Raw genomic sequence first — 27133 nt, 5'->3', positions numbered from 1 at the left:
CTTGTCTCATCCTGGACTGTGGTGCTGACACTCACCAGTCCCCGGCCCCCTTCCTTCCGCTTAGCGTACAGCCTCAGGGTGCTGGACTTGGGGTGAAACCCTCCATGCATGGTAAGGAGCTTTCTTGTCTTTATGTCAGTGGCTTCTATCTCCTCCTTTGGCCAGCCTATTACCCCAGCAGGGTACCTGATCACGGGCAGGGCGTACGTGTTGATGGCCCGGATCTTGTTCTTACCATTCAGCTGACTCCTCAGGACTTGCCTGACCCTCTGCAGGTACTTGGTGGTTGCAGCTTTTCTAGCGGCCTCTTCATGGTTCCCATTCGCCTGCGGGATCCCCAAGTACTTGTAACTGTCCTCTATGTCTGCAATGTTGCCTTCTGGTAGTTCAATCCCCTCAGTTCTGACTACCTTCCCTCTCTTTGTTACCATCCGACTACACTTCTCCAGTCCGAACGACATTCCAATGTCATTGCTGTATAGCCTGGTAGTGTGGATCAGTGAATCGATGTCTCGTTCACTCTTGGCATACAGCTTGATGTCATCCATGTACATCCATGCTACTACGCAAGTAACCCCGGCGGAAGGGGCTACATGAATAGGATGAGGGACCTATATATATATATATATATATATGTATATATGTATATATATATATGTATATATGTATATATATATATGTATGTATATATGTATGTATATATGTATATATGTATATATATATATATATGTATATATATATATATATGTGTATATATGTATATATATGTATATGAAAAACACAAAAACACCCAGCGCGCCCCTGCGGGCGGTTTATCCTTCAAGCTCGGGTCCTCTACCAGAGGCCTGGGAGCTTGAGGGTCCTGCGCAGTATCTTAGCTGTTCCCAGGACTGCGCTCTTCTGGACAGAGATCTCCGATGTTATTCCCGGGATCTGCTGGAGCCACTCGTCTAGCTTGGGAGTCACCGCACCTAGTGCTCCGATTACCACGGGGACCACCGTTACCTTCACCCTCCACATCCTCTCGAGCTCTTCTCTGAGCCCTTGGTATTTCTCCAGCTTCTCGTGTTCCTTCTTCCTGATATTGCTGTCATTCGGAACCGCTACATCGATCACTACGGCCGTCTTCTTCTGTTTGTCTACCACCACTATGTCCGGTTGGTTAGCCACCACCATTTTGTCCGTCTGTATCTGGAAGTCCCACAGGATCTTAGCTCGGTCATTCTCCACCACCCTTGGGGGCATCTCCCATTTTGACCTCGGGACTTCTAGGTTATACTCGGCACAGATGTTCCTGTACACTATGCCGGCCACTTGGTTATGGCGTTCCATGTATGCCTTGCCTGCTAGCATCTTGCACCCTGCTGTTATGTGCTGGATTGTCTCTGGGGCATCTTTACACAGCCTGCACCTGGGGTCTTGCCTGGTGTGATAGACCCCAGCCTCTATGGATCTTGTACTCAGAGCTTGTTCTTGTGCTGCCATGATTAGTGCCTCTGTGCTGTCTTTCAGTCCAGCTTTGTCCAGCCACTGGTAGGATTTCTGGATATCAGCCACCTCCTCTATCTGCCGGTGGTACATACCGTGCAGGGGCCTGTCCTTCCATGATGGTTCCTCGTCTCCCTCCTCTTTCTTGGGTTTCTGCTGCCTGAGGTATTCACTGAGCACTCGGTCAGTTGGGGCCATCTTCCCAATGTATTCTTGGATGTTCCTTGTCTCATCCTGGACTGTGGTGCTGACACTCACCAGTCCCCGGCCCCCTTCCTTCCGCTTAGCGTACAGCCTCAGGGTGCTGGACTTGGGGTGAAACCCTCCATGCATGGTAAGGAGCTTTCTTGTCTTTATGTCAGTGGCTTCTATCTCCTCCTTTGGCCAGCCTATTACCCCAGCAGGGTACCTGATCACGGGCAGGGCGTATGTGTTGATGGCCCGGATCTTGTTCTTACCATTCAGCTGACTCCTCAGGACTTGCCTGACCCTCTGCAGGTACTTGGTGGTTGCAGCCTTTCTAGCGGCCTCTTCATGGTTCCCATTTGCCTGCGGGATCCCCAGGTACTTGTAACTGTCCTCTATGTCTGCAATGTTGCCTTCTGGTAGTTCAATCCCCTCAGTTCTGACTACCTTCCCTCTCTTTGTTACCATCCGACTACACTTCTCCAGTCCGAACGACATTCCAATGTCATTGCTGTATAGCCTGGTAGTGTGGATCAGTGAATCGATGTCTCGTTCACTCTTGGCATACAGCTTGATGTCATCCATGTACAGGAGGTGGCTGACAACTGCTCCGTTCCGTAGTCGGTATCCGTAGCCAGTCTTGTTAATGATCTCACTGAGGGGGTTCAGGCCTATGCAGAACAGCAGTGGGGACAGAGCATCTCCTTGGTAGATCCCGCACTTGATGGTAACTTGTGCTATGGGCTTGGAGTTGGCCTCTAGTGTTGTACGCCACATCCCCATTGAGTTCCTGATGAAGGCTCTTAGGGTCCCATTGATCTTGTACAATTCTAGGCATTCCAGTATCCAGCTGTGGGGCATAGAGTCATAGGCCTTCTTGTAATCAATCCAGGCAGTGCACAGGTTGGTCAGTCTGGTCTTGCAGTCTCGGCTGATTGTTCTGTCTACCAGTAGCTGGTGTTTTGCACCTCTGGTATTCTTGCCAATTCCTTTCTGTGTCCCGCTCATGTATTGACCCATGTGCCTGTTCATCTTAGCCGATATGATGCCTGACAGGAGCTTCCATGTAGTACTGAGGCAGGTTATTGGTCGGTAGTTGGAGGGGACCGGTCCCTTCTTGGGGTCCTTGGGGATCAGGACCGTCCGGCCTTCAGTTAGCCATTCCGGGTGTCTCTCGTTAACTAGCAGCTGGTTCATTTGTGCTGCCAGACGCTCGTGGAGTGCAGTCAGCTTCTTCAGCCAGTAGGCGTGAACCATGTCGGGCCATGGTGCTGTCCAACTCTTCATACTGGAGACCCTTTCTTGGATATCTGCCACTGTGATGGTTACTGGACCCTGTTCAGGGAGGTCGCTGTGGTCTGCCCTCAGATCCACTAGCCACTGAGCATTGCCGTTATGGGTTGCATCCTTCTCCCATATGCTCTTCCAGTATTGCTCCGTCTCCAGCCTTGGTGGTGCTGTTCTCTTATTGTTCCCTTGCCACTGAGAGTACACCTTTGCTGGTTCTGTGGAGAACAGCTGGTTTATTCTCCTGCCTTCTATCTCTCTGGTGTACCTCCTCAAGCGGCTGGCCAAGGCTGTGAGTCTTTGCTTGGCAGTTTCCAAGGCCTCAGGTATGGACAGCTTGCTGTATTTCTTAGGCACCTTATTTGTCGCACCTTTCTGCAACTCCGTTAGTTGGCTAACCTCCCTCCGTATATACATACATATATATATATATATGTGTATATATATGTATGTGTGTATATATATGTATGTGTGTATATATATGTATGTGTGTATATATATGTATGTATATATACGTATATATGTATGTATATATACATATATGTATGTATATATACGTATATATGTGTGTATATATATGTATGTATATGTGTATATATACATATATATGTGTATATATACATATATATGTATATATACACATATGACTCTGGGGACTGACTCCCTTTTGCCTTTTGGAGCCTTGTGGCACCCAGAGGAACTGTATTTTTTTAACATTTCCAAGTTTCAGCTCCACAGATTGTCTCGTGGTTTTAACTGCACCCAGTTGTGTTAAAGTGATCCGGACTGTTCCTTTGTCCTGCTAATTTTTATTTTTACAATTCTCAAAGAAGGTTCAAACTGAGCCTTCAAACAGAATTAAAACCTGCTGCTTGCTCGAAGTTGTTGGATTCTAGCAGATTAGTGTTTGAAGTCCTGTGGAAACAGCCGAGGTTTTATTATTCCTGCTTCTGACTTCTATTTATGCCTTTTTGTAAAAGAAAAAACAACAACAACAAAAACAAGCTCTAACTAACTGCTGTAATCAATGTGCAACTGACAGGGCCTAAAGCTAAGATAAGGATAAGAACATCTTCCCTGATCCTCATGAGTAAAGTCAGTCACTATAATAACAAGTTGGCAGCCATGATGCAACACCTGGAAACCCGCTCCAACTCTTAGAGCGCTTTTCCATTTGGAGCTACTCAGGTTGGCTTGAGTCGACTCAGTCTTTACGATTTCATCATTAGCTGGTAATACCTGGTACCAGATACTTTTTTAGTACCAACTGCATGTCACTGATTGGCTGATCAGTAACATGCAGTCTTTTGACAGTGGCGTCACTAAATTAGTTATTAGAACGTTTCCCTCACGAAAATCCAAACTGCCATTTTTGATATTATTACTGTCATTATCTTAAATACTGAAAACTCAGATGCAGAGCCTGAACTCTTCATCTGAAAGAACTCAGTTAATCTGGTTCATCCAGACAAACAAAATATTTGTGCTTCATTTACTATTTTTATTTCATTTTGGTGAATATCACAAAAAGAGATGAAAAAAAAAACAAGGATAGTCATGAAAAAAATCAACAGCAAAAGTTTGACAAGTTTGCTCATAGAAAGACACCGCTCTGTTTATTTATTTTAAAATTCACATTTTTTAAAATAATTTTTTAACATTTATTTTAGAGTGTGATTTAATTGATGGAGTCCTGGTAGTACTTTTGTTGCTTCTTCTTTTACAGGAATGACTCTGTGGGATCGTGATGACCTGAAGAAAGATGTTGGAGAAAGACCGCAGGCCTCTAATGAGTTTGAAATTGTTGCATCTGAATCAATTTCAGACAAATCTTCAGCTCTAAATGTTGATGCTTCACTGAAGGCAAGTTTCCTGGGTGGACTGGTTCAGGTTGATGGATCTGCCAAATATCTGAATGATAGTAAATCTTCCAGAAATCAGGCCAGAGTAACACTGAAGTACAAGGCAACCACAAAGATCCAGGAGCTGTCCATGAATCATCTTGGAAGAGAAAACGTGAAGCATCCATATGTTTTTGATCAAGGCTTAGCAACACATGTAGTCACAGCTATTCTTTATGGAGCACAAGCTTTCTTTGTGTTTGACCGTGAAGTTTCTGAACATGAAGATCATCAAGATGTTCAGGGCAACTTGAAGGTGACCATCAACAAGATTCCAAAATGTGCTATAGGAGGTGAAGGTTCCCTGAAGATGGAAGACAAGGACAAAGAAAGTGTTCATAAATTCTCCTGCAGGTTTTATGGAGACTTCTGTCTTCCAAAACCACCAACAACCTTTCAAGATGCAGCAGAAGTCTACCAAAGCCTGCCAGGATTACTGGGAGACAAAGCTGTACCAGTGAAGGTCTGGCTGCTGCCACTGACAGCTTTAGATTCTTCTGCTGCTAAACTCGTCCGTCAGATCAGTACAGGATTAGTTCAAGAAGCACAGAGAGTCCTGGAGGACTTCAGTGAGCTGGAAATGAGGTCCAATGATGTACTGGGAACCAGCATTGCACAGCAGTTCCTACAGATTGGTAAGAAAATGAAAACTTTCAAAGAAATGTGCTCTGAGTTCAAGCTGGAATTCCAACAGACTTTGGCCAAGAAGCTTCCATCAATCCGAGGAGGAGGAGAAGAGGAAGCTGAGCTTGCAGAGATCCTGAAGAAGAGACATTCTTCACCTTTCAGCAGCAAAAACCTGAACAAGTGGATGGACTGTAAAGAGAGAGAAATCAGAATCTTAAAATCTGTCACCAAAAACATGAAAAACACCACAATCATCTCATCTGAAAATCATCTGTACGAAGAAGAGCATGTTGTGTGTTTTGTTTTCACCTCTCTGGGAAAGGATGAACCGTACCTCTCAGCTTTATCAAGATACTTAAAAGGAAAAACCAACCCAGACCTTCAAGATCCTCACACTCATGATGTAGAGAAGGAACAATGGTACGCCTCAAAAGAAGTAACAGATGAAATGAGGAGGAAAGCAAAACTCTTCAGTGATTTTGCAGAGGCCAACGAGGAGAACAAGAACATGAAGTTCCTGACAGTGGGGTTAACTAATGAGACACAGGAAGGTTCCAGCATCCACCTTTATGAAGGTGGATTTACTGTCAGTGAGAACTTTGAGCCTCCTTCAAAGCCTGAAACTGTGACTGCAGCTGACATAAACCACAACAGTGTGACACTGAAGATTTCTCCACCCAGATTTGGAACAGAGAACATCACCTCCTACTCTGTTGAGTATTGTGTCAGTGGAGAGGATGGACGGCAGCAGAAGACAGAAGCAAAGGCTGAAGAAGTCACAGTGAGAGATCTGAAGCCAAACACAGAGTATGTGTTCAGATGCAGAGCAGTGACCTCAGCAGGTGTCGGGCCGGATAATCAAGTTTCTATTAAAACAACTTCAAGTGGCAGAAACAAAGAAACATGTTTGGCAGAAAAACTGAGAGATAAAAGTGAAAAGATCAAATCTGATTCTCCCTCAGTTTACAAACTGCCTCTGACAGAAGAACACATGAACATAGATGGATGCAGGAAGTTTAACTTTGGAGAAGAAAGCACGAGGCAGAATCGTACAATAATGCTTTTTGGAACGACTGGATCAGGAAAGTCCACTCTGATCGATGGGATGATCAACTACATTGTTGGTGTCGAGTGGGAGGACAGTTTCAGGTTTAAATTCATTAATGAGGATCAGTCAACATCACGAGCTCACAGTCAGACCTCTGAAGTCACTGTTTACAAAATCAACCACCAGGATGGATTTCAAATCCCGTTCTCTCTGACCATTATTGACACTCCAGGCTTTGGAGATACAAGAGGCATAGAAAGAGACAGAGAGATCACAGAGCAGCTACGTAATCTCTTCTCTTCCTCACATGGTGTCAGTGAAATCGATGCTGTGTGTTTTGTAGCTCAGGCTGCTTTAGCACGACTCACACCAACACAGAAATATGTGTTTGATTCAGTGCTCTCAATCTTTGGCAAAGATGTGGCAGAAAACATCAGGATCCTGGTGACATTCACAAACAGCCAACGTCCTCCAGTTCTAGACGCAGTAAAAGCTTCAGGTGTCCCATGTCCTAAAACAAAAGACGGGCTGCCGGTTCACTTCAAGTTCAATAATTCAGCCTTGTTTGCAGAAAACACATGTGTCAAAAAACGCACAGATGATGCTGTTGATGACAATTACAATGACGATGAAGAACAATATAATCATGATGAATATAATGCTGATATTAGCTTTAATGAGATGTTTTGGAACATGGGGACGAAAAGCATGGAGATATTTTTTGCTGCTCTGAATGTGATTCAAACTAAAAGCTTGACACTGACACAGGAGGTCCTCAGAGGAAGAAAGCAGCTCGAGGATTCAGTGGAAGATTTGCAGGAGCAGATTAAACTTGGATTAGCCAGGTTTGAAGAGTTAGAAAACACAAGACAAAAACTTGGTGAACACGAGGAAGAAATCAACAGAAATAAGAACCCTGAGTTTACAGTCGCTGTCATGAAGCCTTATAAAGCTCGTATTTCTGGTAAAGGAAACTTCCTCATCAACTGTCAGCAGTGTCATGTCACCTGTTACTATCCCTCCTCCACATCCAGGGATTCAGAGAAAGAAGGCTGTGAAGAAGCTGCATCACATGGATTCTGCATCAAGTGTCCAGGCAAATGTCACATTAATGTACATTTTTTACAGAAGTACAGTTGGGAGTATCAGAGAGTCAGAGAGAAACAAACAGTGAAAGAGCTGAAAGAAAAATATCCAAAAACCAACAACGATCAGACAGTTGTTGAAGGACTGAGATCAAACCTGTGGGATGAAAAGTGTCGTCTGCGAAATGAGGTGAAGACACTACTGCAGAAATCTGCTGAGTGTCTGGACAGACTGAGAGAGATATCAGTGAAGCCAAACCCTCTCTCCACTGAAGAGTACTTCGAGCTGCTTATTAACGGAGAAAGATCAGAGACCAAACAAGGCTGGGAGGAACGAGTTGGAGCACTGAGAGACATACAAGGAACGGGCGGTTTTAGTTTTTTCAAAAGTTTTGAAGCTTTAAAACCTTTTTAGTCGTTTCAGACTATTTTTTAACAAGTAAATGGCCTGTATTTATATAGCGCTTTTCTAGTCCCTAAGGACTAGTGCTTTACACAACCAGTCATCCACCCATCCACACACACATTCACACACTGGTGATGGCAGCTACATTGTAGCCACAGCCACCCTGGGGCGCACTGACAGAGGCGAGGCTGCCGGACACTGGCGCCACCGGGCCCTCTGACCACCACCAGTAGGCAACGGGTGGAGTGTCTTGCCCAAGGACACAACGACCGAGACTGTCCAAGCCGGGGCTCGAACCGGCAACCTTCCGATTACAAGGCGAACTCCCAACTCTTGAGCCACGATCGCCCTGTTTTATGTCACATTATGTCAGATAGTTTCAGCTCTGCATGAACACTGAACCCTGCATGTGCTGTAATAGGAAAGTGAACTAATACAAATTCAGCTGTTCTCCTAAAATAGTAAAACATACTGACAGCACAAACATGAGAGTTTGGATCAAATTCCTTCACAATAAGAGTCTGTGATTTTCCCAAGTAGATTTCCACAAACACAATTAATTCGTCCTAAAGTTAAAAAAAGATCAAATATAAACACTGCAAAGTTTAAGAATAGTGAAAGAGTATAAAGAGTTATTTACAGCGCTGTATATTTTCTTAGCAGTGGGCAAAAAAGAGATGATGGAAAATGAAAAGTATGGACAGAAAATTACATTTGCAAATGTTTACATGATAAAACATATCTACAGTAAGCAATAGGGCTGGGTATCGTCACTGATTTCTAGTATCGATTTGATTCGCTTTGAAGCGGGGAAATTTTGCCTCAGACAGTGAGAAATATTATAATTCAGATCATGCATCAGTACATTTCCATATTTTTATGTCTATAAAAAGGAAGCTGACACTTGTGAGACTTTATCAAAGGTGTGAGCATCACAGCAGAGGCCTTTGTGTCAAAGTAGTTGAGGATAAAACCCAGAAAAACATGAAGGTGATTTTCCTGGCCTGGGATTTTATAAAAATATTCTGCAGTAGATCGAAAACAAAAGAAAACCATTAATCAACATATGAACATTACCTGATGCTGCTGAAGTGAAGCAGAGCAAAGTTACAGAGGTTTTTATTAGAGACACAGCGGAGAGTTTTCTCTTCGGAAGTAAGTAAAAGGAAAAAAAGCGTCCGACAGCCTGTAAACAACGGTAGACTTGTGCGTAACAAGCAAGCAAATAATGAAGAAAAGAGATTTTTAGACGGGAAACTGTTCTTGAAGTAGAGAGACAGCTGTGCATGAAGTGTGATTTTATTTCGTGACAAAACAGCAAAAGTCAGAGTGAATTCATGATGATGTTTATGTGAAGTGTAGTTTGGATCTTCTTTTGCTGCTGGTTCGGTCAATATTGTTTGGAGAGACATCAAACTAACAGCTTTAGAATCAGCACATAAAGGGCTAAACACAAAGCGTGGACCCGCCGACAGATCAGAGTCAGCGAGCTGTCGGCTTTCAGCCCGACCGTGTCCGTGCCGTCGGTGAGAAAGTCACATCTCACGGACTCTGATCCGCGGTCCGAGCTTTGTGTTTACGTCTTTGTGCAGAAGCCGTGTTCCTGCTCTCATTTACTGTTTCAGCTGTTTGGGGTTTGTTGAAATTTTGTGAGGTTTCACCAGAGATTCTGGCGTTTCGCGCAAAATAAATTTATATTAAAAAATCGATTCAGGATTTTAAAGAATCGATTTCACGTTATCCAAGCCAGAATCGATTTTAATCGATAAATCGATAATCAAAACCCAGCCCTAGTAAGCAAAGACCTGCTGCGTAAGTGTAATAAAATCTGTTTTTGTGAGCATGTCTTTATTATTGTTTTAATTTTTTTCTCTTACCTACAAGTTTCTGTCTGTTGCATTAATATATTTTCTGTTCTGTGTGAAAAACATTAAGCTGATTTCAAACAATAAAAAGTCAGAGTTGTTTTATTTGATTTCTATAGTTGAGTTTTTCCTTCTGACGTTTCAGTCGTCGCAGCTGCAGCATGATCCAACGTGTCTCTGACTGTGGGGCAGGAAGGTGCATCTGATATCTGGAACTAATTTAATTCATTATGATATTATTTTTTTTGGAGGGGGGGGGTTCAGTACTAATAGTAAAATTCTAAATGTTTTTTATGTTCAACAACTGATAAAAATTTGTGGTGTGAACTTTTTTCAAATACTGTGACATGGCAGAAAAATCCCCGAGGATCACAGAAATAGGTGCAGAGTTTATCATCCACACAAGATCAGCTGATCTGTCTGAGAACCTGGAGGATAAAGTTTTACAAAGTCCTGCAAAGGTTTCACTTTTAGAGCTGCAGGTTCTACAGCTGTGATCACTGTGCAGTGCATGCTGGTCAACTGTATCTGTGGTCACAGGAATGTAGTCAGTGATGGCCTGAAAGATGAAACTGGCTGCAGTTTGTGGATTGCACTGAAACCACAACCTCACAGCATGATGGGATGATGACAGAGCCGGCCTGATGTCATCAGATGCTGCATTTAAAAATTATGATCAGCTGATTTAATGCTGTGAACAGTTATTACCTTGGAAGAAGTATTGTTGTTTCTCAAGGAAATAAAAAAGAGCTCATAAACTGTGCACATCATTGTTAAATATACTGGTAGTGTGGTAACATTGGACTTCTGATTTATTACTGATTTAGTAACACAATCTTATATTTAACATTTTATTACATCATCATAAACAGCTGCAGATTAACAGTGATGGGAATAACGGCGTTTTTCAGTAACGAGTAATCTAACTAATTTCTATTAATATCGTTACAACGCCGTTAGAGTTACTAAGAAGAAATGCGGTCGCATTACTATTTTTCAGCAAACAGACGGTTGAAGCTGTGTTCAGCTTACCGCACCTTATATCAGTTGCGCGGAAGTAGCTGTAAGTAGGGCTGCTCAATTAATCGAATTTTAATCACGATTACGATCCTGGCTTTCAACGAATGTGAGTGAAGTTGGCCCCCCCACCTTCTTCAAATCAAACAAAAGTGGTATCAAACGTTTGTGCTACGTTTGTGCTGCTAAAATTGTCGTTTGTGCTGCTTCTGTTTTAAAGATATTAATGAAAATGTAAAGGTCAAAAGGTCAACCAGCCCCCCCACATTACCCAAATCAAACAAAATTGATGTCAAACGTTTGTGCTGGTTTGTGCTGCTAAAATTTTTGTTTGTGCCACTATTATTTTAAAGATATTAACAAAAATTTCTATTCAATTCAATTCAATTCAATTTTATTTATATAGCGCCAAATCACAACAAAAGTCACCTCAAGGCGCTTCATAGACTTGGCACCCGGAGGTGTAGCAAGTAGAGCTTCCTCTTCGGTTCTCTCTGGAGAAGCTGGATTAGCAGAGGCTCCAGGGGAAGCTAAGGGGTCCTGAGAAGGTACCTCCATTGTAGCAGGGCTAATTAAGATACCCAACTCGATTAACCCCTCCAACAAAGCCTGCTTAAGATCCTTCTTCACTCCATGTTTTGGTACGGAAAGTTTATACTGGGCAGCAATACTTAACAAGTCATCTTTGCGACACAAGTCAATTTTTTCAACGCTAGGTTGATTAACAAAATCAAGCAGGTCAAAACTCATCTTCAACCACAACCATGAAACGTAACCACCCTAAAATCACGACACACTTTCATTAATTTAGGTTGTCTACAGCATAAAAATATCCCGGACGAGCCCCCACTTGTGTTACGTCCCCCCCACCATGGTGGAGGCAAAGATAGGAAGGAGACAGCAACACTGGACAACCACAATCAATGAAGGAGGAAGACAACAGAACAGTTAAGAATCAGGCAGGATTTATTGGTTGCTTGCCTTGATAGTCAAACTTAACAAAAGAAAAGAGGTGGGGGAGGAGGACTGGGCGGTTGATCCAAATCAAAGAAATTAATAAAACAAAAAGAGGTCGATAGCTTCCAGGGCCTAACTGAAACAAAAAATGCAAAACAAAAAGCCTACCTAGCTACTCGACAAAAGGTCAGTGAAAACATACAAGAGTGGTACCAACCGCATAACCTAGTGTGACTAACAGTTTAAAACCTGCAACCAGTGTATAGGGTACCCCAGCTTACCTGTCCAGCCTCCCACCACACACAATACAAAGAAGCCTGTTCGCAAATGTTTGTCATAAAGCAGCAGCCACCAGCTGGCCAGGGAGCTGCTCATTTGTAGTGATCCTCGGAGAGTGATTGGCCACCTGTGCCCAGACCAGTCAATAGACACATGCCAATCAACTTTGAACTGGCCAATAGGTGGAGGCTTGACACCTGAAAGATAAAAAGTACACCAAAAGCAAAGCCACATCTCTTGGCACGTAACAAGCATCCTTCCCCTGAATTCGGACACAGCATATATAATTTCCTCTTTGTCCTCTTCTGTTTTACTGGCAGTTGGCAATAGACCCTGTGCACGAGAAAATGCTAACTTCCTGGTTTGAGACCGGATGTGGGGTTGTACATTTCCGGTAGCTTTACTTTGTAGTCAATCGCTACTGCGAAGATATACTCCAAAATCATATCCAAAACTGGAAAACGGAAAGATCGTGTTAAGTTACAAAGAGCAGAAGGTGGGAACACTCACCACTGTTGTGTCATAAAAAATCTTATGATCAATTTTGACGTTTAAAGAGTTTAGATCGATCAGTTGTTTACATCCCTCAACACAAGCAGAACTGCATCACTGCAGCAGAAGACACATCGTCCACACTCAGAAGCACATCTCTGTATAGTGACTGGTCTCATGATCTAAACAGGCAAATGTTCAGCATTCAACTACAGGTGAACAATAGTCAAACCAGATGTTTCCCCGTTATGTCGAGATCAGCTAGTCAAGTACACACCTACACAGCATGTTAACAAACCGTGAAAAAAGCCACACAAAAAATGAACGACTGCTGGTAAGGGTTTCTATACATTAGTATTTACGAAGGGTATGTTGTGACTTACCTTCAAAATTACAGCGGTCCCTCGCTATAACGCAGTTCACCTTTCACCTCGCTGTTTCACGGATTTTTTAGTGCATGCTTCTTTTTTTTTTTACGTCACATTGTGTCCTGATCGCTGCAGACGATCTCCTCCATGACGTCTCTCCTGTACAGTACAGAATCGCTGCATCGATGCTAGCAGTGTGACTCTGAAGTGCAGTACTGTATGTCCACGAAACGCTTTGCACCGTCAAAAAATAAAATTGGCGACTTGGTTTCACCTATCGCTGGTTATTTTTAGAACATAACACCTGCGATAAACGAGGGACAGCTGAGAAATATAACATTTGAATCTCTTTTCTCTTTTGCCCTGAGGCGTGGGGGGAAAGATATCGACAAGTCGATGAACATCATTTACAGATATATTGGGTAAATGCCCGAGACATCTATAGAAATGTAAATCGCCGCTTGATTCATTCATTTGCTTAACTTGTTTTGAACCGTAACCAAGGCACGAATAGGACACCGGAAACAAAGCTCCCCACAGGAGTAGCATATGCTAACGTGCACATAGTCTATTCATTTAATTAGAGGAAGAAGTACTGCCCTCTATTGGAAGAGAATGTAATTGTTCTGTCTATTATTCACGGCAGTCGCTTAGAGTACTAATCAGGTGAAACCAGATAATCTTCCACGGCATACCTGATCATTTCTCACGGCACAACTCTGTGGCACGGCACAGTGGTTGGGAAACACTGTCTTAGAGGACAAGAAGCAGAAGTCTGTATTTCCATTTCAGCTGCTGAGTTGGAGAGTGGAAGCAGAAAAATGCCCATCACCTTATTAAGAGGTGCCCAGCAGGTATAGTGCGTCATAAGTTGTGTGGATGAGGACCCTTATGCAAATTCACAGGCAGACAGAATTCCTCGGTTTATCCAGGCTGTTTCCAGGCTGTACAAAAAGGAAAATGATGTAGCCAGTTAAGAGAAACTGCGAGCAGCATTCAGCTTGAAGAGCGCAGTCAACCTCGAGAGCATGAAACTGCAGCAGAGCTCACAAAGCAGACACTCTCGACTGCACGATGGCTTCTTTGTGCACGTGTTTCGAGCAAACCCAAAAACAGTATATCAGCACAAACACCTCATACCATCTGTCAGCACGGCGGTGGAGGGTCACTGAGTTGATACTGAACTCTTCCATATATCAAATTATTCTAAATTCAAATGTGAGGCCATCTAACTAAACTGAGTGATCAACAGCATTATGAGCCCAAGCACAGCAGCAGATCTCCAAAAGAACAGCTTAAAAAAAGTGCCAATGAGTTGCAGCGGCCCAAAGTCCAGACCTCATCCTGTTCACCTGGCCGAACGTTGTCAGACTGAAGAAGTCACACACAGTTCTTAGTACTCAGTTATTGTGTCTCTAGCAGGATGGTTTGTGGATCTCAAGCTGTCTCACGGGCACTTTCCTGCTCACTGTGTCAAACGTTCAGTTATTCCTCAGCCTTTTTAGTGTTAATGGTCCCTGCAATAAATGTGGTTTTCTTTGTTGATGTCAGGTTTAAAGGATTACACGCTGCTACACTTGTGGATGAACTGTGTTCATATTATTGATGTCTGTCTTTGGAAAAAGAGACTGAAATCTCAGTAAAATTACATGTTCACATAAATAACATAACATTAATGTAATATACTAGAACATTTAGCTCAAGGCCTCGGAGAACAAAAGAACAGCCTCAAAGAGGCACAATCATGACTGCAGGCTTGTAGTCTGGTTTTTCAGCGTGAACATTAGACACGTTTATTTCACAGGCCACACACTGCTCAGGGAAATGAGCCTGATGCTCTTCTGCTTTTCCACAAAACTATGCTGAATTAGCGGTTATCACTTCCTGTCAGTGATGTAGCCAAGACCGACAATCATCACTAATTACTACAGAAGCTTAGGAAACCAGGAGGCCTGCAACTCTTATTCCAATAAAGTTGGGATGCTGCGTAAAAACTAAATAACAAGAGTGAAATGATTTCCAAATGTCCTAAACCCAATTTAGATTCACAAAAGCTGCTGGACTTTGTCCCAATCTGATATCAGCTGCTCAGCAGTCCTGGGTGTTCGTTCGTGTATTTTTGTTTCATGATGCTCCAGATGTTTTCAATTGATGAAAAGTCTGGATAGTTTAGCATCCACAGTCTTTTACCAAAAGCCATGCTGTAGTCATAGCTGCAGTTTAGCATCACCCCTGAAAAAGATCTGAGATGTCTGAGTCTGAGTTGGTACATATGTTGCTCTAAAACCTGTAAATAAGTTTCAGTATTGATTGATTTCCAGATTCCACAGCCTCTGATGCACTCCATACTCTCAGAGATTCAGGTGTTTGAGCTGATTGCTGATAACAAGCCAAATGGTCCCTCTCCTCTTTAGTCTAGAGGACCTGGCAGCCATGTTTTCCACTCAGTCCATTTTAAATGAACTTTGTCCCAGAGAAGACAGGCGTGTTTCTGGATCATGCTCACATGTGGCTTCTTCTTTGCATGGAGCCTTAAATCTGAATCTTTAGATGATACAGTTTCATGTTCAAAGTCCCTTAAATGACTTCTCTTCTTTTTCAGCTCATAGAGGGGAAGAGTTTTTATCCACCTGCTGTCATGTAAGCAGAGCCTCAGAGAGCTGTGAGCATGACTGCAGGCTCGTACTGTGGGTTTCCTGCCTGCACACTGAACACGTATTTTCACAGGTCACACATGAATCTGAGAAACGAGCCTGAAGCTCTTCTGCTTTTTCTTCTTGCAGTGAAGGTTTTTTGTCCTCACAGTGAATATAAAAGAGAACGAAGAGCAGAGACCGCAGAGGATCACACATCTGTCTACTGTAAGTACACCGACGCTGCTTCACTTTATGTTTTTGTCTTTATTACTGTGGTGGAGAAAATTTAAATAACTTAAATTAACAGGTGCAGTTACAGCAGGGACTGTTTCCTATTACTTAACAATTAAGAAAGTGCAACACAATCTAAAAGTCACACTGAATCTAAATGTCATGTTTCAGAGTTTGAGATTCATCATTTTCTTTTTATTACAATTGTCACGGTCCTGGGTCTTTGGCCCAGGGTTTTGAGTTTTGGACTGTTGCTTCAGAACTCTAGTTATTATTATTTTTATTTGTTGTTTATATCATAGTTTGCAGTAACTTTGTTTTCGACTGATTGAACTAGCAGCAGTGAGAACATCTGACTCACATCTGACCAAGCAATGAGTTATTTGACACCCTAAAACAAACATGTTGTGTTTGTTTGTTGATATTTTGCTGATATTTTCTAAAATCTATAAGCTGATTAATAGTTCAGACTGACCAAGTTTTATCTCAGTCAGGCTTGTGGGCAGTTCTCTTTATACTCAGTAGATGGTATTTTTATACAGTTTGTATCAATACAGAAAGCAGGGGAACCGTCCGATCAGAAACATCCCTTATCCCCAACAGCATCATCATCAAAACATAGTAAATTAAAGGAATCAATCCAAATCACAAGAAGATAAAAAGGCAGGTCAAATTATTCTGAGGTCACAATGACAACAATGCACAGATGGGAGTGAAAAGTCCTTCTGGGAACCTAAACGACAGTTTCAGTAAAGACCAAATTCACAGCAGATCAGCTGGTAAAAAAAACAAACAGACAAGATAGCTCTGGATCATATTCAAACATTCTTAAAGAGACATGTCTGTCTCTTTAATGGCTGCATTTTCACACAAATTTCTATTTGTTTCGTAACAGACACTGACTGATACTACAGAGCAAAAATAAACTTCTCCCAGTAAATAGAATACTTTCAGTATTGTTTCTACTCAGTCCAAGCAGTTTCTTTCTAATTCACACACACATTCATTCAGTGCTTCTACTTAACTTTCACATACTCACACAGGTACTATCCATCCTTCTATTTTCTTTCGCTTATCCAATTCAGGGTTGCTGGAGTCGACCCCAGCTGCCATAAAGCGAGAGATGTGCTAGAACCTGGACAGGTCGCCAGTCTGTCGCAGGGCTCACACAGATCATACAAAATAAGGATTAACCCTCTGGGGTCCATGGTATAATTGGCTGTTTTTGACTACTTTTGATTTTACCTCTATATTTCACCTTTAAAATATGTTTTTCTTGCCTTGTTTGGTATCATTATTTTCAGCACAACCTCAAATATCTGAAATTTGAGTTATTTTTTCATTTGGTATACTATATTAGCACAGTTGATCTAAATTCAGACAAAAAATTCAAAATCCGAGTAGAAAAAAGTTATATTTTTTACTGTAAAACCCACAAACATGTTTAACGAATCATTTTCACAACTTGAAATGCAAATAGAAATTGTACATTTCTAAAAATTATGCACAAGTTTTGCAAACAACAAAGTTATATGGTACTATTTACCTAAAAATGCAGCCAAGGCCTCGGGCGTTTTTTATATAACCATTTAAATCTATTTACTGAACAATCAGCTGTGCTGCATCAAAGAAGAAGGCACACAAATTATTTGTGCCAGTCCAAAATATGTAGTTTGTGTTCAGTATAAGACAGAGGAGAACAGCACAGGCCTAAACCTGCAGGTCTGACAGCAGGAGGCGCATCAGTCCAGTTTTCCATGTTGGAACAGCGTTTACACTGGAATCTGCCTTTGACGGCTTTTTGAGAGCAAATATGAATTCAGCAGTCTCACTGACACACAATGCAAAACAATAACTACACAACAAACTAACTACAGCCTCCAAACACGCTAAACATCACTAATGTCTCACATATGGAAACTCACTCTCTCTCTTTCTTTCGCTCGCCCGCTTTCCGTCGCGGGTGTCACTCCTAAAAACTTCCCCTTCTCCCTAAACAACCAAATGTCACATGTTGCCTTATCATTTTTTTTGATTGGCTGACATGGTAAACTCTAACACCAATAGGGAATGGGTGTTTTTTCTTTTTTCACTCGCAAGCGAGAGTGTTTGCTAGCGATGTCTGTAGAAAACGCCGTTTTTACCGTTCTTCCCGCTGTAAACGCCACTGTTTTGTTCAGAAAAAAAACATCGCGTGTATTTTTTATCATAACTCTGGTTTTACGTGGCCCATCGACTCTGACGTGCTGCATCTTGTAGCTGTGTCGTCTTAAATTGGTCATGTGATTTTGACGCGCCGGCGCATCCAGCGACCCCAGAGGGTTAAGCATAATTTGCATTAAACTGTGAGCATACTAAAGACCATACTAAAAATGTTTGATTCATCTAAATACTGGAAATGGAAAGTCCAACAAATACAAATATCATAAAGCTGATAAAATACCCGTGTCCACACCTGTCAGTGACAATGTGCCTCTTTATTAAATACCAACAGTAGCTTTTAAAAAACAACAACAACATTTGTTGCTGCAGACAATTAGCAAATCTGTCCCATAGTGTGGACTAAATATAAAACCAAGCCTGATGAATATCACTTAGCAACGATTTTCACAGATGTTTGACCTCACAACCTTTGTTCTTACTCTCAGGTGGCAATTTTATGAAGCTGTTTCAGCACGACTGAGGACATAAATTCATTTTAATAGTAAGTAACTATATGGAGTAAACTTGTAATAACAACTGTGAAATCTCATAGCAACTGCTGGTCGCTAGAGAAACAATGTTTATTCCCCAACCAGTAAAAGAGTGTTTGCTGCAGGTTGTTGCAACAAGAGTACTGCACAAAAAACATCCCTGCAATTGCTTTGGTCACCAGCAGATTACCATAGTTGCTCTTAGTTTGCATAAAAGACATCATCTGTTTTGGTAGTGAAATTGTTTAAATGTATTTGCAACCAATTTCAACAGCAAGCTCACATTTTCAATGAGTCAGGAAATACACATTTTCCCTACCAAAATAAACTACACTGTTTTTTTGTTTTTGTTTTTAACGGGAAATGAGTAAACTAAGAAAACCTTAAATGGTCAAAAGTGATGTGGTTTCTAGTTTGGTCGTCCTCAAGGACAAACAACGAAAAACATAAACAGCAACAGATGTTATGGTCCTGAGTCTGGTGACTCAGTGCTGTTGATTATTAATATTCTTTGATTCAGTTAGTTTCTCATTATATCTTTTGATGTCTAGTTCTTTGCTTTCTAGTTCTCTGCTTTTGCCTCTATGCCTCCCCTGTGTTACACATCCCTCATCTAGTTTCTTGTCTAGCGTCTCCTTGTCAAGTCCACGTCTCTGTGCCTGTCTCCTGTTTCCTCTTTTATTTTGACAGTCTCACGTCCTTTCTTAATGTTTTCAGTTTTGCTTCCTTTCCATCTCATTATGTCACATTAGTCCCAGCTGAGTTTCCCATTCCCTCGTTACTCCCTGATGTAATTAAGCCCAGTGTTTCCCTATGTCCGTTGTCACGTCGTACCCTCTCAGTGCTGTGTGTTTCTGCCGTGCTCTTGGTTCACATTGTTGCTTCTTGTCAGTTCCTAGTTTCTAAAAAAAAAAATCCATGAATCCACATGGTAGGATTTGTAAAGAATTTATTGGTAAATCAGGGTGGAAAATAAGTATTTGGTCAATAACAAAAATACAACTCAATACTTTGTAACATAACCTTTGTTGGCAATAACAGAGGTCAAACGTTTACTATAGGTCTTTACCAGGTTTGCACACACAGTAGCTGGTATTTTGGCCCATTCCTCCATGCAGATCTTCTCGAGAGCAGTGATGTTTTGGGGCTGTCGCCGAGCAACACGGACTTTCAACTCCCGCCACAGATTTTCTATGGGGTTGAGGTCTGGAGACTGGCTAGGCCACTCCAGGACTTTCAAATGCTTCTTACGGAGCCACTCCTTTGTTGCCCGGGCGGTGTGTTTTGGATCATTGTCATGTTGGAAGACCCAGCCTCGTTTCATCTTCAAAGTTCTCACTGATGGAAGGAGGTTTTGGCTCAAAATCTCACGATACATGGCCCCATTCATTCTGTCCTTAACACGGATCAGTCGTCCTGTCCCCTTGGCAGAAAAACAGCCCCATAGCATGATGTTTCCACCCCCATGCTTCACAGTAGGTATGGTGTTCTTGGGATGCAACTCAGTATTCTTCGTCCTCCAAACACGACGAGTTGAGTTTATACCAAAAAGTTCTACTTTGGTTTCATCTGACCACATGACATTCTCCCAATCCTCTGCTGTATCATCCATGTGCTCTCTGGCAAACTTCAGACGGGCCTGGACATGCACTGGCTTCAGCAGCGGAACACGTCTGGCACTGCGGGATTTGATTCCCTGCCGTTGTAGTGTGTTACTGATGGTGACCTTTGTTACTTTGGTCCCAGCTCTCTGCAGGTCATTCACCAGGTCCCCCCGTGTGGTTCTGGGATCTTTGCTCACCGTTCTCATGATCATTTTGACCCCACGGGATGAGATCTTGCGTGGAGCCCCAGATCGTGGGAGATTATCAGTGGTCTTGTATGTCTTCCATTTTCTGATGATTGCTCCCACAGTTGATTTTTTCACACCAAGCTGCTTGCCTATTGTAGATTCACTCTTCCCAGTCTGGTGCAGGTCTACAATACTTTTCCTGGTGTCCTTCGAAAGCTCTTTGGTCTTGGCCATGGCGGAGTTTGGAGTCTGACTGTTTGAGGCTGTGGACAGGTGTCTTTTATACAGATGATGAGTTCAAACAGGTGCCATTCATACAGGTAACGAGTGGGGGACAGAAAAGCGTCTTACAGAAGACGTTACAGGTCTGTGAGAGCCAGAGATTTTCCTTGTTTGAGGTGACCAAATACTTATTTTCCACCCTAATTTACGAATAAATTCTTTACAAATCCTACCATGTGAATTCATGGATTTTTTTTTCACATTCTGTCTCTCACAGTTGAAGTGTACCTCTGGTGCAAATTACTGACCTCTCTCATCATTTTAAGTGGGGGAACTTGCACAATCGGTGGCTGACTAAATACTTTTTTGCCCCACTGTATCATCAGCCCCACCCGAGATTGGGTACCAAAGATAGGGTATCGCCCCAAGGTTCCAAGTTAAACAGTGGCGTCCCATTACAAAAATCAAATCAAATCTTTTGATATTATTACTATCATTGCCTAAAATGTTTATTATGAGTTGAGTGTTGACTGAGATGCAGAGCCTGAACTCCAGAGTTTCTCCAGTCTCCAAAATTTCATTTACTATTTTTGTGATCATCACAAAAAAGACAAAAAAAACAAAGTAATTTAAAAAATAAGAAATTAATAAATAATAAATAAATTTATTTTAGAGTGTGATTTAATTGATGGAGTCCTGGTATTAATGTTTTTGCTTCTTCTTTTGGAGGATTGACTCTGTGGGATCGTGATGACCTGAAGAAAGATATAGCAGAAAGATCAAAGCCCTCTAATGAGTTTGAAATTGTTGCATCTGAATCAATTTCAGACAAATCTTCAGCTCTAAATGTTGAAGCTTCACTGAAGGCAAGTTTCTTAGGTGGACTGGTTCAGGTTGATGGATCTGCCAAATATCTGAATGATAGTAAATCTTCCAGAAATCAGGCCAGAGTAACACTGAAGTTCAAGGCAACCACAAAGTTCCAGGAGCTGTCCATGAATCATCTTGGAAGAGGAAACGTGAAGCATCCATATGTTTTTGATCAAGGCTTAGCAACACATGTAGTCACAGCTATTCTTTATGGAGCACAAGCTTTCTTTGTGTTTGACCGTGAAGTTTCTGAACAGGAAAATCATCAAGATGTTCAGGGCAACTTGAAGGTGATCATCAAGAAGATTCCCTTACTTTCTGTAGAGGGTGAAGGTTCCCTGAAGATGGAAGACAAGGACAAAGAAAGTGTTGATAAATTCTCCTGCAGGTTTTATGGAGACTTCTGTCTTCCAAAACCACCAACAACCTTTCAAGGTGCAGTAGAAGTCTACCAAAGCCTGCCAGGATTACTGGGAGACAAAGCTGTACCAGTGAAAGTCTGGCTGCTGCCACTGACAGCTTTAGATTCTTCTGCTGCTCAACTCGTCCGTCAGATCAGTACAGGATTAGTTCAAGAAGCACAGACAGTCCTGGAGGACTTCAGTGAGCTGGAAATGAGGTCCAATGATGTACTGGGAACCAGCATTGCAAAGGAGTTCCCACAGATTGATAAAAAAATTAAAAGTTTCAAAGAAATGTGCTCTGAGTTCAAGCTGGAATTCCAACAAACTTTGGCCAAGAAGCTTCCATCAATCCGAGGAGGAGGAGAAGAGGAAGCTGAGCTTGCAGAGATCCTGAAGAAGAGACATTCTTCACCTTTCAGCAGCAAAAACCTGAACGAGTGGATGGACTGTAAAGAGAGAGAAATCTACACTTTAATGTCTTTTACCAGGATGATGAAAAACACCAAAATCATCTCGTCTCAAAATGATCTGTACAAGGAAAGTCTGAGTGCAGAGCATGTTGTGTGTTTTGTTTTCACCTCTCTGGGAAAGGATGAACCGTACCTCTCAGCTTTATCAAGATACTTAAGAGGAAAAACCAACCCAGACCTTCAAGATCCTCACACTCATGATGTAGAGAAGGAACAATGGTACGCCTCAAAAGAAGTAACAGCTGAAATGAGGAGAAAAGCAAAACTCTTCAGTGATTTTGCAGAGGCCAACGAGGAGAACAAGAACATGACGTTCCTGACAGTGGGGTTAACTAATGAGACACAGGAAGGTTCCAGCATCCACCTTTATGAAGGTGGATTTGCTGTCAGTGAGAACTTTGAGCCTCCTTCAAAGCCTGAAACTGTGACAGCAGCTGACATAAACCACAACAGTGTGACACTGAAGATTTCTCCACCCAGATTTGGAGCAGAGAACATCACCTCCTACTCTGTTGAGTATTGTGTCAGTGGAGAGGATGGATGGCAGCAGAAGACAGAAGCAAAGGCTGAAGAAGTCACAGTGAGAGATCTGAAGCCAAACACAGAGTATGTGTTCAGATGCAGAGCAGTGACCTCAGCAGGTGTCGGGCCGGATAATCAAGTTTCTATTAAAACCTTACCCTGCAGCCCTCCTGGAAAACTTAGACTTGAACCAAATTCAACTGAGATATCAGTGAGCTGGGAGAAACCTGCTAAGCTCGGAGAGGATGTGCAGATATTGAGCTACATGGTGGAGTATTCAAAAACAGATGATAATGAGGAAGCTCTGCATTGGAACCAAACAAAGTCAGCAGGTGAAAAGGTGATCCTTTCAGGTCTCCAGACAGAGACAGAATATGCAGTCAGGGTCAGATGTGATTGTGGTTCAGCTGGAAAAAGCAAAGAAAGCATCACTGTTAAAGTCTGCACAACATTTAACCGCCTCGCAGAACTTCTCAAAGACAAAAGTGAAAAGATCAAATCTGATTCCTCCTCAGTTTACAAACTGCCTCTGACAGAAGAACACATGAACATAGATGGATGCAGGAAGTTTGACTTTGGAGAAGAAAGCACGAGGCAGAATCGTACAATAATGCTTCTTGGAGCGACTGGATCAGGAAAGTCCACTCTGATCGATGGGATGATCAACTACATTGTTGGTGTAGAGTGGGAGGACAGTTTCAGGTTTAAGTTAGTTGATGAGGATCAGTCAACATCACAAGCTCACAGTCAGACCTCTGAAGTCACTGTTTACAAAATCAACCACCAGGATAGATTCAAAATCCCGTTCTCTCTGACCATTATTGACACTCCAGGCTTTGGAGATACAAGAGGCATAGAAAGAGACAGAGAGATCACAGAGCAGCTACGTAATCTCTTCTCTGCTCAGCGTGGTGTCAGTGAAATCGATGCTGTGTGTTTTGTAGCTCAGGCTGCTTTAGCACGACTCACACCAACACAGAACTATGTGTTTGATTCAGTGCTCTCAATCTTTGGCAAAGATGTGGCAGAAAACATCAGGGTCCTGGTGACATCTGTAGACGGTCAGCGACCTCCAGTTCTAGACGCAGTAAAAGCTTCAGGTGTCCCATTACCTACAGCTGATGATGGGCTGCCTGTTCACTTCAAATTTAATAATTCAGCCTTGTTTGCACACAACAGATCATCTCAGAATGACGACACTGTTTACGAAGATGAAGAAGAGGAAAACTTTGGTCAGATGTTTTGGGAAATGAGCACAAACAACATGAAGAGTTTTTTTGATTCTGTAAAAGTCACACAAGCAAAAAGCTTGAAACAGACCAACGAGGTCCTCAATCAAAGAAGGCAGCATGAAATAGTAGGACAAGCTTGGTGGAAATTAAGCAGACTGCGGTCAGTCGGGCTTCGGGAGCTAAACGAGACGACTAAAAAACTAAGAGAGTTTGAGGCCCAGATCAACAAAAATGAGAACGCCGAGTTTGAAGTTACAGTCATGAACCCTAAGCAGGAGGATGCTGGTAATTTCAGTACCAACTGTAAGAAGTGTAAGTTTACATGTCATTATCCCTGTCCTGTGAAAAAGGATGCAGCTGAAAATTGCTGTGCTGCAATGGATTCAAATGGATGCTGCACTGTGTGCCCAAGCAAATGTTCGTGGGAAGAGCATGTCAACGAGAAGAAAAAATGGGAGTATAGAGAGGATACACGGAAACAATCAGTCAGAGAGCTGAAAGAAAGCATCGGTGTCACCGATGATAAGATGACTGCTGAGGCTCTGGTTAAAAAACTGGAAAGTGTATTTTCTGATAAACTGCCTGATGTGACGGAATTGGCGAAAATGTCATGTAAGTGTGAGGACACGCTTAAACAGATAGCACTGAAGCCAGATCCTCTGTCCACCTCAGAATACATCGACATGCTGATCGAGGAAGAGAAATCAGAGGCCAACCCAGGCTGGGAGAAACGAGTGCGGCACCTGCAGGGGCTGGGAGCTAAAATACCACAAACATGTGCAATACTGTGATTGGTCAGAAAAACAAAAAACAAAAAATCAAATGTGTGCAAGTCTAATTGTTCACGTGATTGAGAACAACAAGAATAACGTCAAGTAATTCTGATGCACTCGTAAATATTTACTGCATGGACATAAATGACTACATGAAGCAGTAGTACTGGTATTAGCAGAGCTGTTGATCATATTAATTTACATAAAAGATCGCAAATCCTTAAGTTGTTTTCTTTTTACCTAATTATTGTTCAGAAGATAAGACAAACTGACTGATTGGAGACTTATTTAACTAAATCATGCTGCACCTCTGTGCCTCAGATTAATCATGATTGTAATTTGTTCATCTGAACAAAATCAACTTGAGCGTGGATCAGGATTTTACGATTGTATGAAATCTGATCATTTAATGTTCAAGTAGAAATTATTTTCATTTTAAGACTTTCACTCCAATTATTCTTTCTTACCTGTTAATGATCATTTATAAACTTGACTGCAATGAGAATTAATAACCAATAAATAAATTGCATTATCCTAAAGTGTTATCGTCTGTTTTTGCCTCTAACTGTGAACGTCATTATAAATTGTTGTGGTAGAAACAGATGTGGGAGGGTTGTTGTTCGATGTGAAGAAACTGTCTCATTGAAGACCTTTTACACTCTTTCTTTGTTAAATATTTTTTTGGCCTTTTTCAGCTTTATTTCATAGACACAGTGAAGAGACGATAGGAAAGTGGGGGCAGACATGCGGCAAAGGGCCCCAGGTCGGACTTGAACCCGGGCCGGCCGCTCTCAGCCGTATGGCATGTGGTCGCCTGAGTTAAACCGGCGCCCTTTTCCAGGGGTGGAAGTAACGAATTACAAATACTCACGTTACTGTAATTAAGTACATTTTTTGGGTACTTGTACTTTTACGAGTAATTTTTCAAGTGTGTAATTTTACTCATACTTGAGTACAACTTACACCATGTAATCTACTTCGCTACTTATAAAATCAAAAGTCACTACTGAGTACGCCCACAATTTGAATTAATATTCAAACCTTTCGTCTGCATTTTTGCAGCCCATAAGGCCGTGCAATCGCAACCGCGCCAATTTAAGACATAAGCAAAGAATAAACTCCGCTGCAGCAGCAGGCACAGGTGTCTGGAGGTGCTAAATGGTGGAGTATAAACTACTTTATAGACGGAAGATTTGGAGACAAAGAAGCCAAAATGGAGACAGAGGACAACATTGTCAACCATGAAAACGACGTAGAAAAGACGGAGGACGTGTGCCCGTGGCCATACCTGGAGGGATTTTTCGTGTACAGAGGAAGAAAAGGAGACAGCGTCCAGATGCAGTGCAAACTTTGTTTGACCTCTACAGTCATTTCAGCTTACAAGACTTCAGCATCTAATCTAAAAAAACACATTGAGGTAAGAGGTTTTACAACTATACGTGTATGATATTGCTTTCTTATTTTTCATGTATGTTAAGGTTACTAGTTTGGCTAAGATATTGTCACCGCCATTGGTTAGCCTGATATTAAAATAAGACGGAGCTAGCTAATGTGCGTGTGTGCATGCATAATTGAGCTACAATTCGTAGGAATGTTTTAGCTTATTATTTGGATAACCACCGTCATTACAATAAATTAAACTTGTAGTCATTTAAAATTCACAGGCCTACAATCAGCTGGCCTATTTAAAAAAACAAACAAACAAAAAAACAAACAAACTTGAACACAGTGCTGAGCTGCATCTCAAATTAATCTTCCAGCTCTCAGCTGACACGTACCAGAGCCCGATTGATGGATCAGTTGATCAGTATCATTGGCCTGATATAGGTCTATCATAGTGACATGGCTCTTAATCAGTAGGGTTATGTTTCCCAATATGATATCTTTTTTTAAAGAACATAATGTGGATTGGTTTTATTTAAGATAAGATAAGATAAGATAAGATAAGATAAGATAAGATAAGATAGAACTTTATTAATCCCTCGGGTGGGTTCCTCTGGGAAATTCGACTTCCAAAAAAAGCACAGCAACGACCGAAGTTACAGTTACAGAACTGTTATATATATATATACACACACACACACACACACACACACACACACACACACACACACACATATAAATACAGAGACAAATATAAATAAAATATACAAAGGGGATAAATAGAATAAATAGGAATAAAAAATAAAAATACAAGTGAATTGCACATTTCAAGTATTGAGGTCTATTGCACCGTTGACTATTAACAAAACGTATTGCACAGTGAGGTGAAGAGGCACTAC

The 27133-nt window shown here is 41.8% G+C and overlaps 1 protein-coding gene across 1 annotated transcript in view; it reads left to right on the top strand.

Annotated features, from left to right (window-relative positions):
* LOC309693919 (uncharacterized protein) overlaps positions 1-10003 on the top strand; it is a 13070-nt gene extending 3067 nt beyond the window's left edge. Inside the window, exon 2 of the mRNA XM_082513564.1 lies at positions 4688-10003. Coding sequence (XP_082369690.1) covers positions 4690-8037 — 3348 coding nt within the window. The 5' untranslated portion in view covers positions 4688-4689 and the 3' untranslated portion in view covers positions 8038-10003. The remainder of the gene's footprint in view (positions 1-4687) is intronic.
* The last annotated feature ends 17130 nt before the right edge of the window (positions 10004-27133 follow it).

Source organism: Aulonocara stuartgranti (genome assembly GCF_965226115.1).
Source record: "Aulonocara stuartgranti genome assembly, chromosome: 18".
Lineage (NCBI taxonomy): Eukaryota > Metazoa > Chordata > Actinopteri > Cichliformes > Cichlidae > Aulonocara > Aulonocara stuartgranti.
This window is presented reverse-complemented; position numbering and strand designations above follow the sequence as displayed.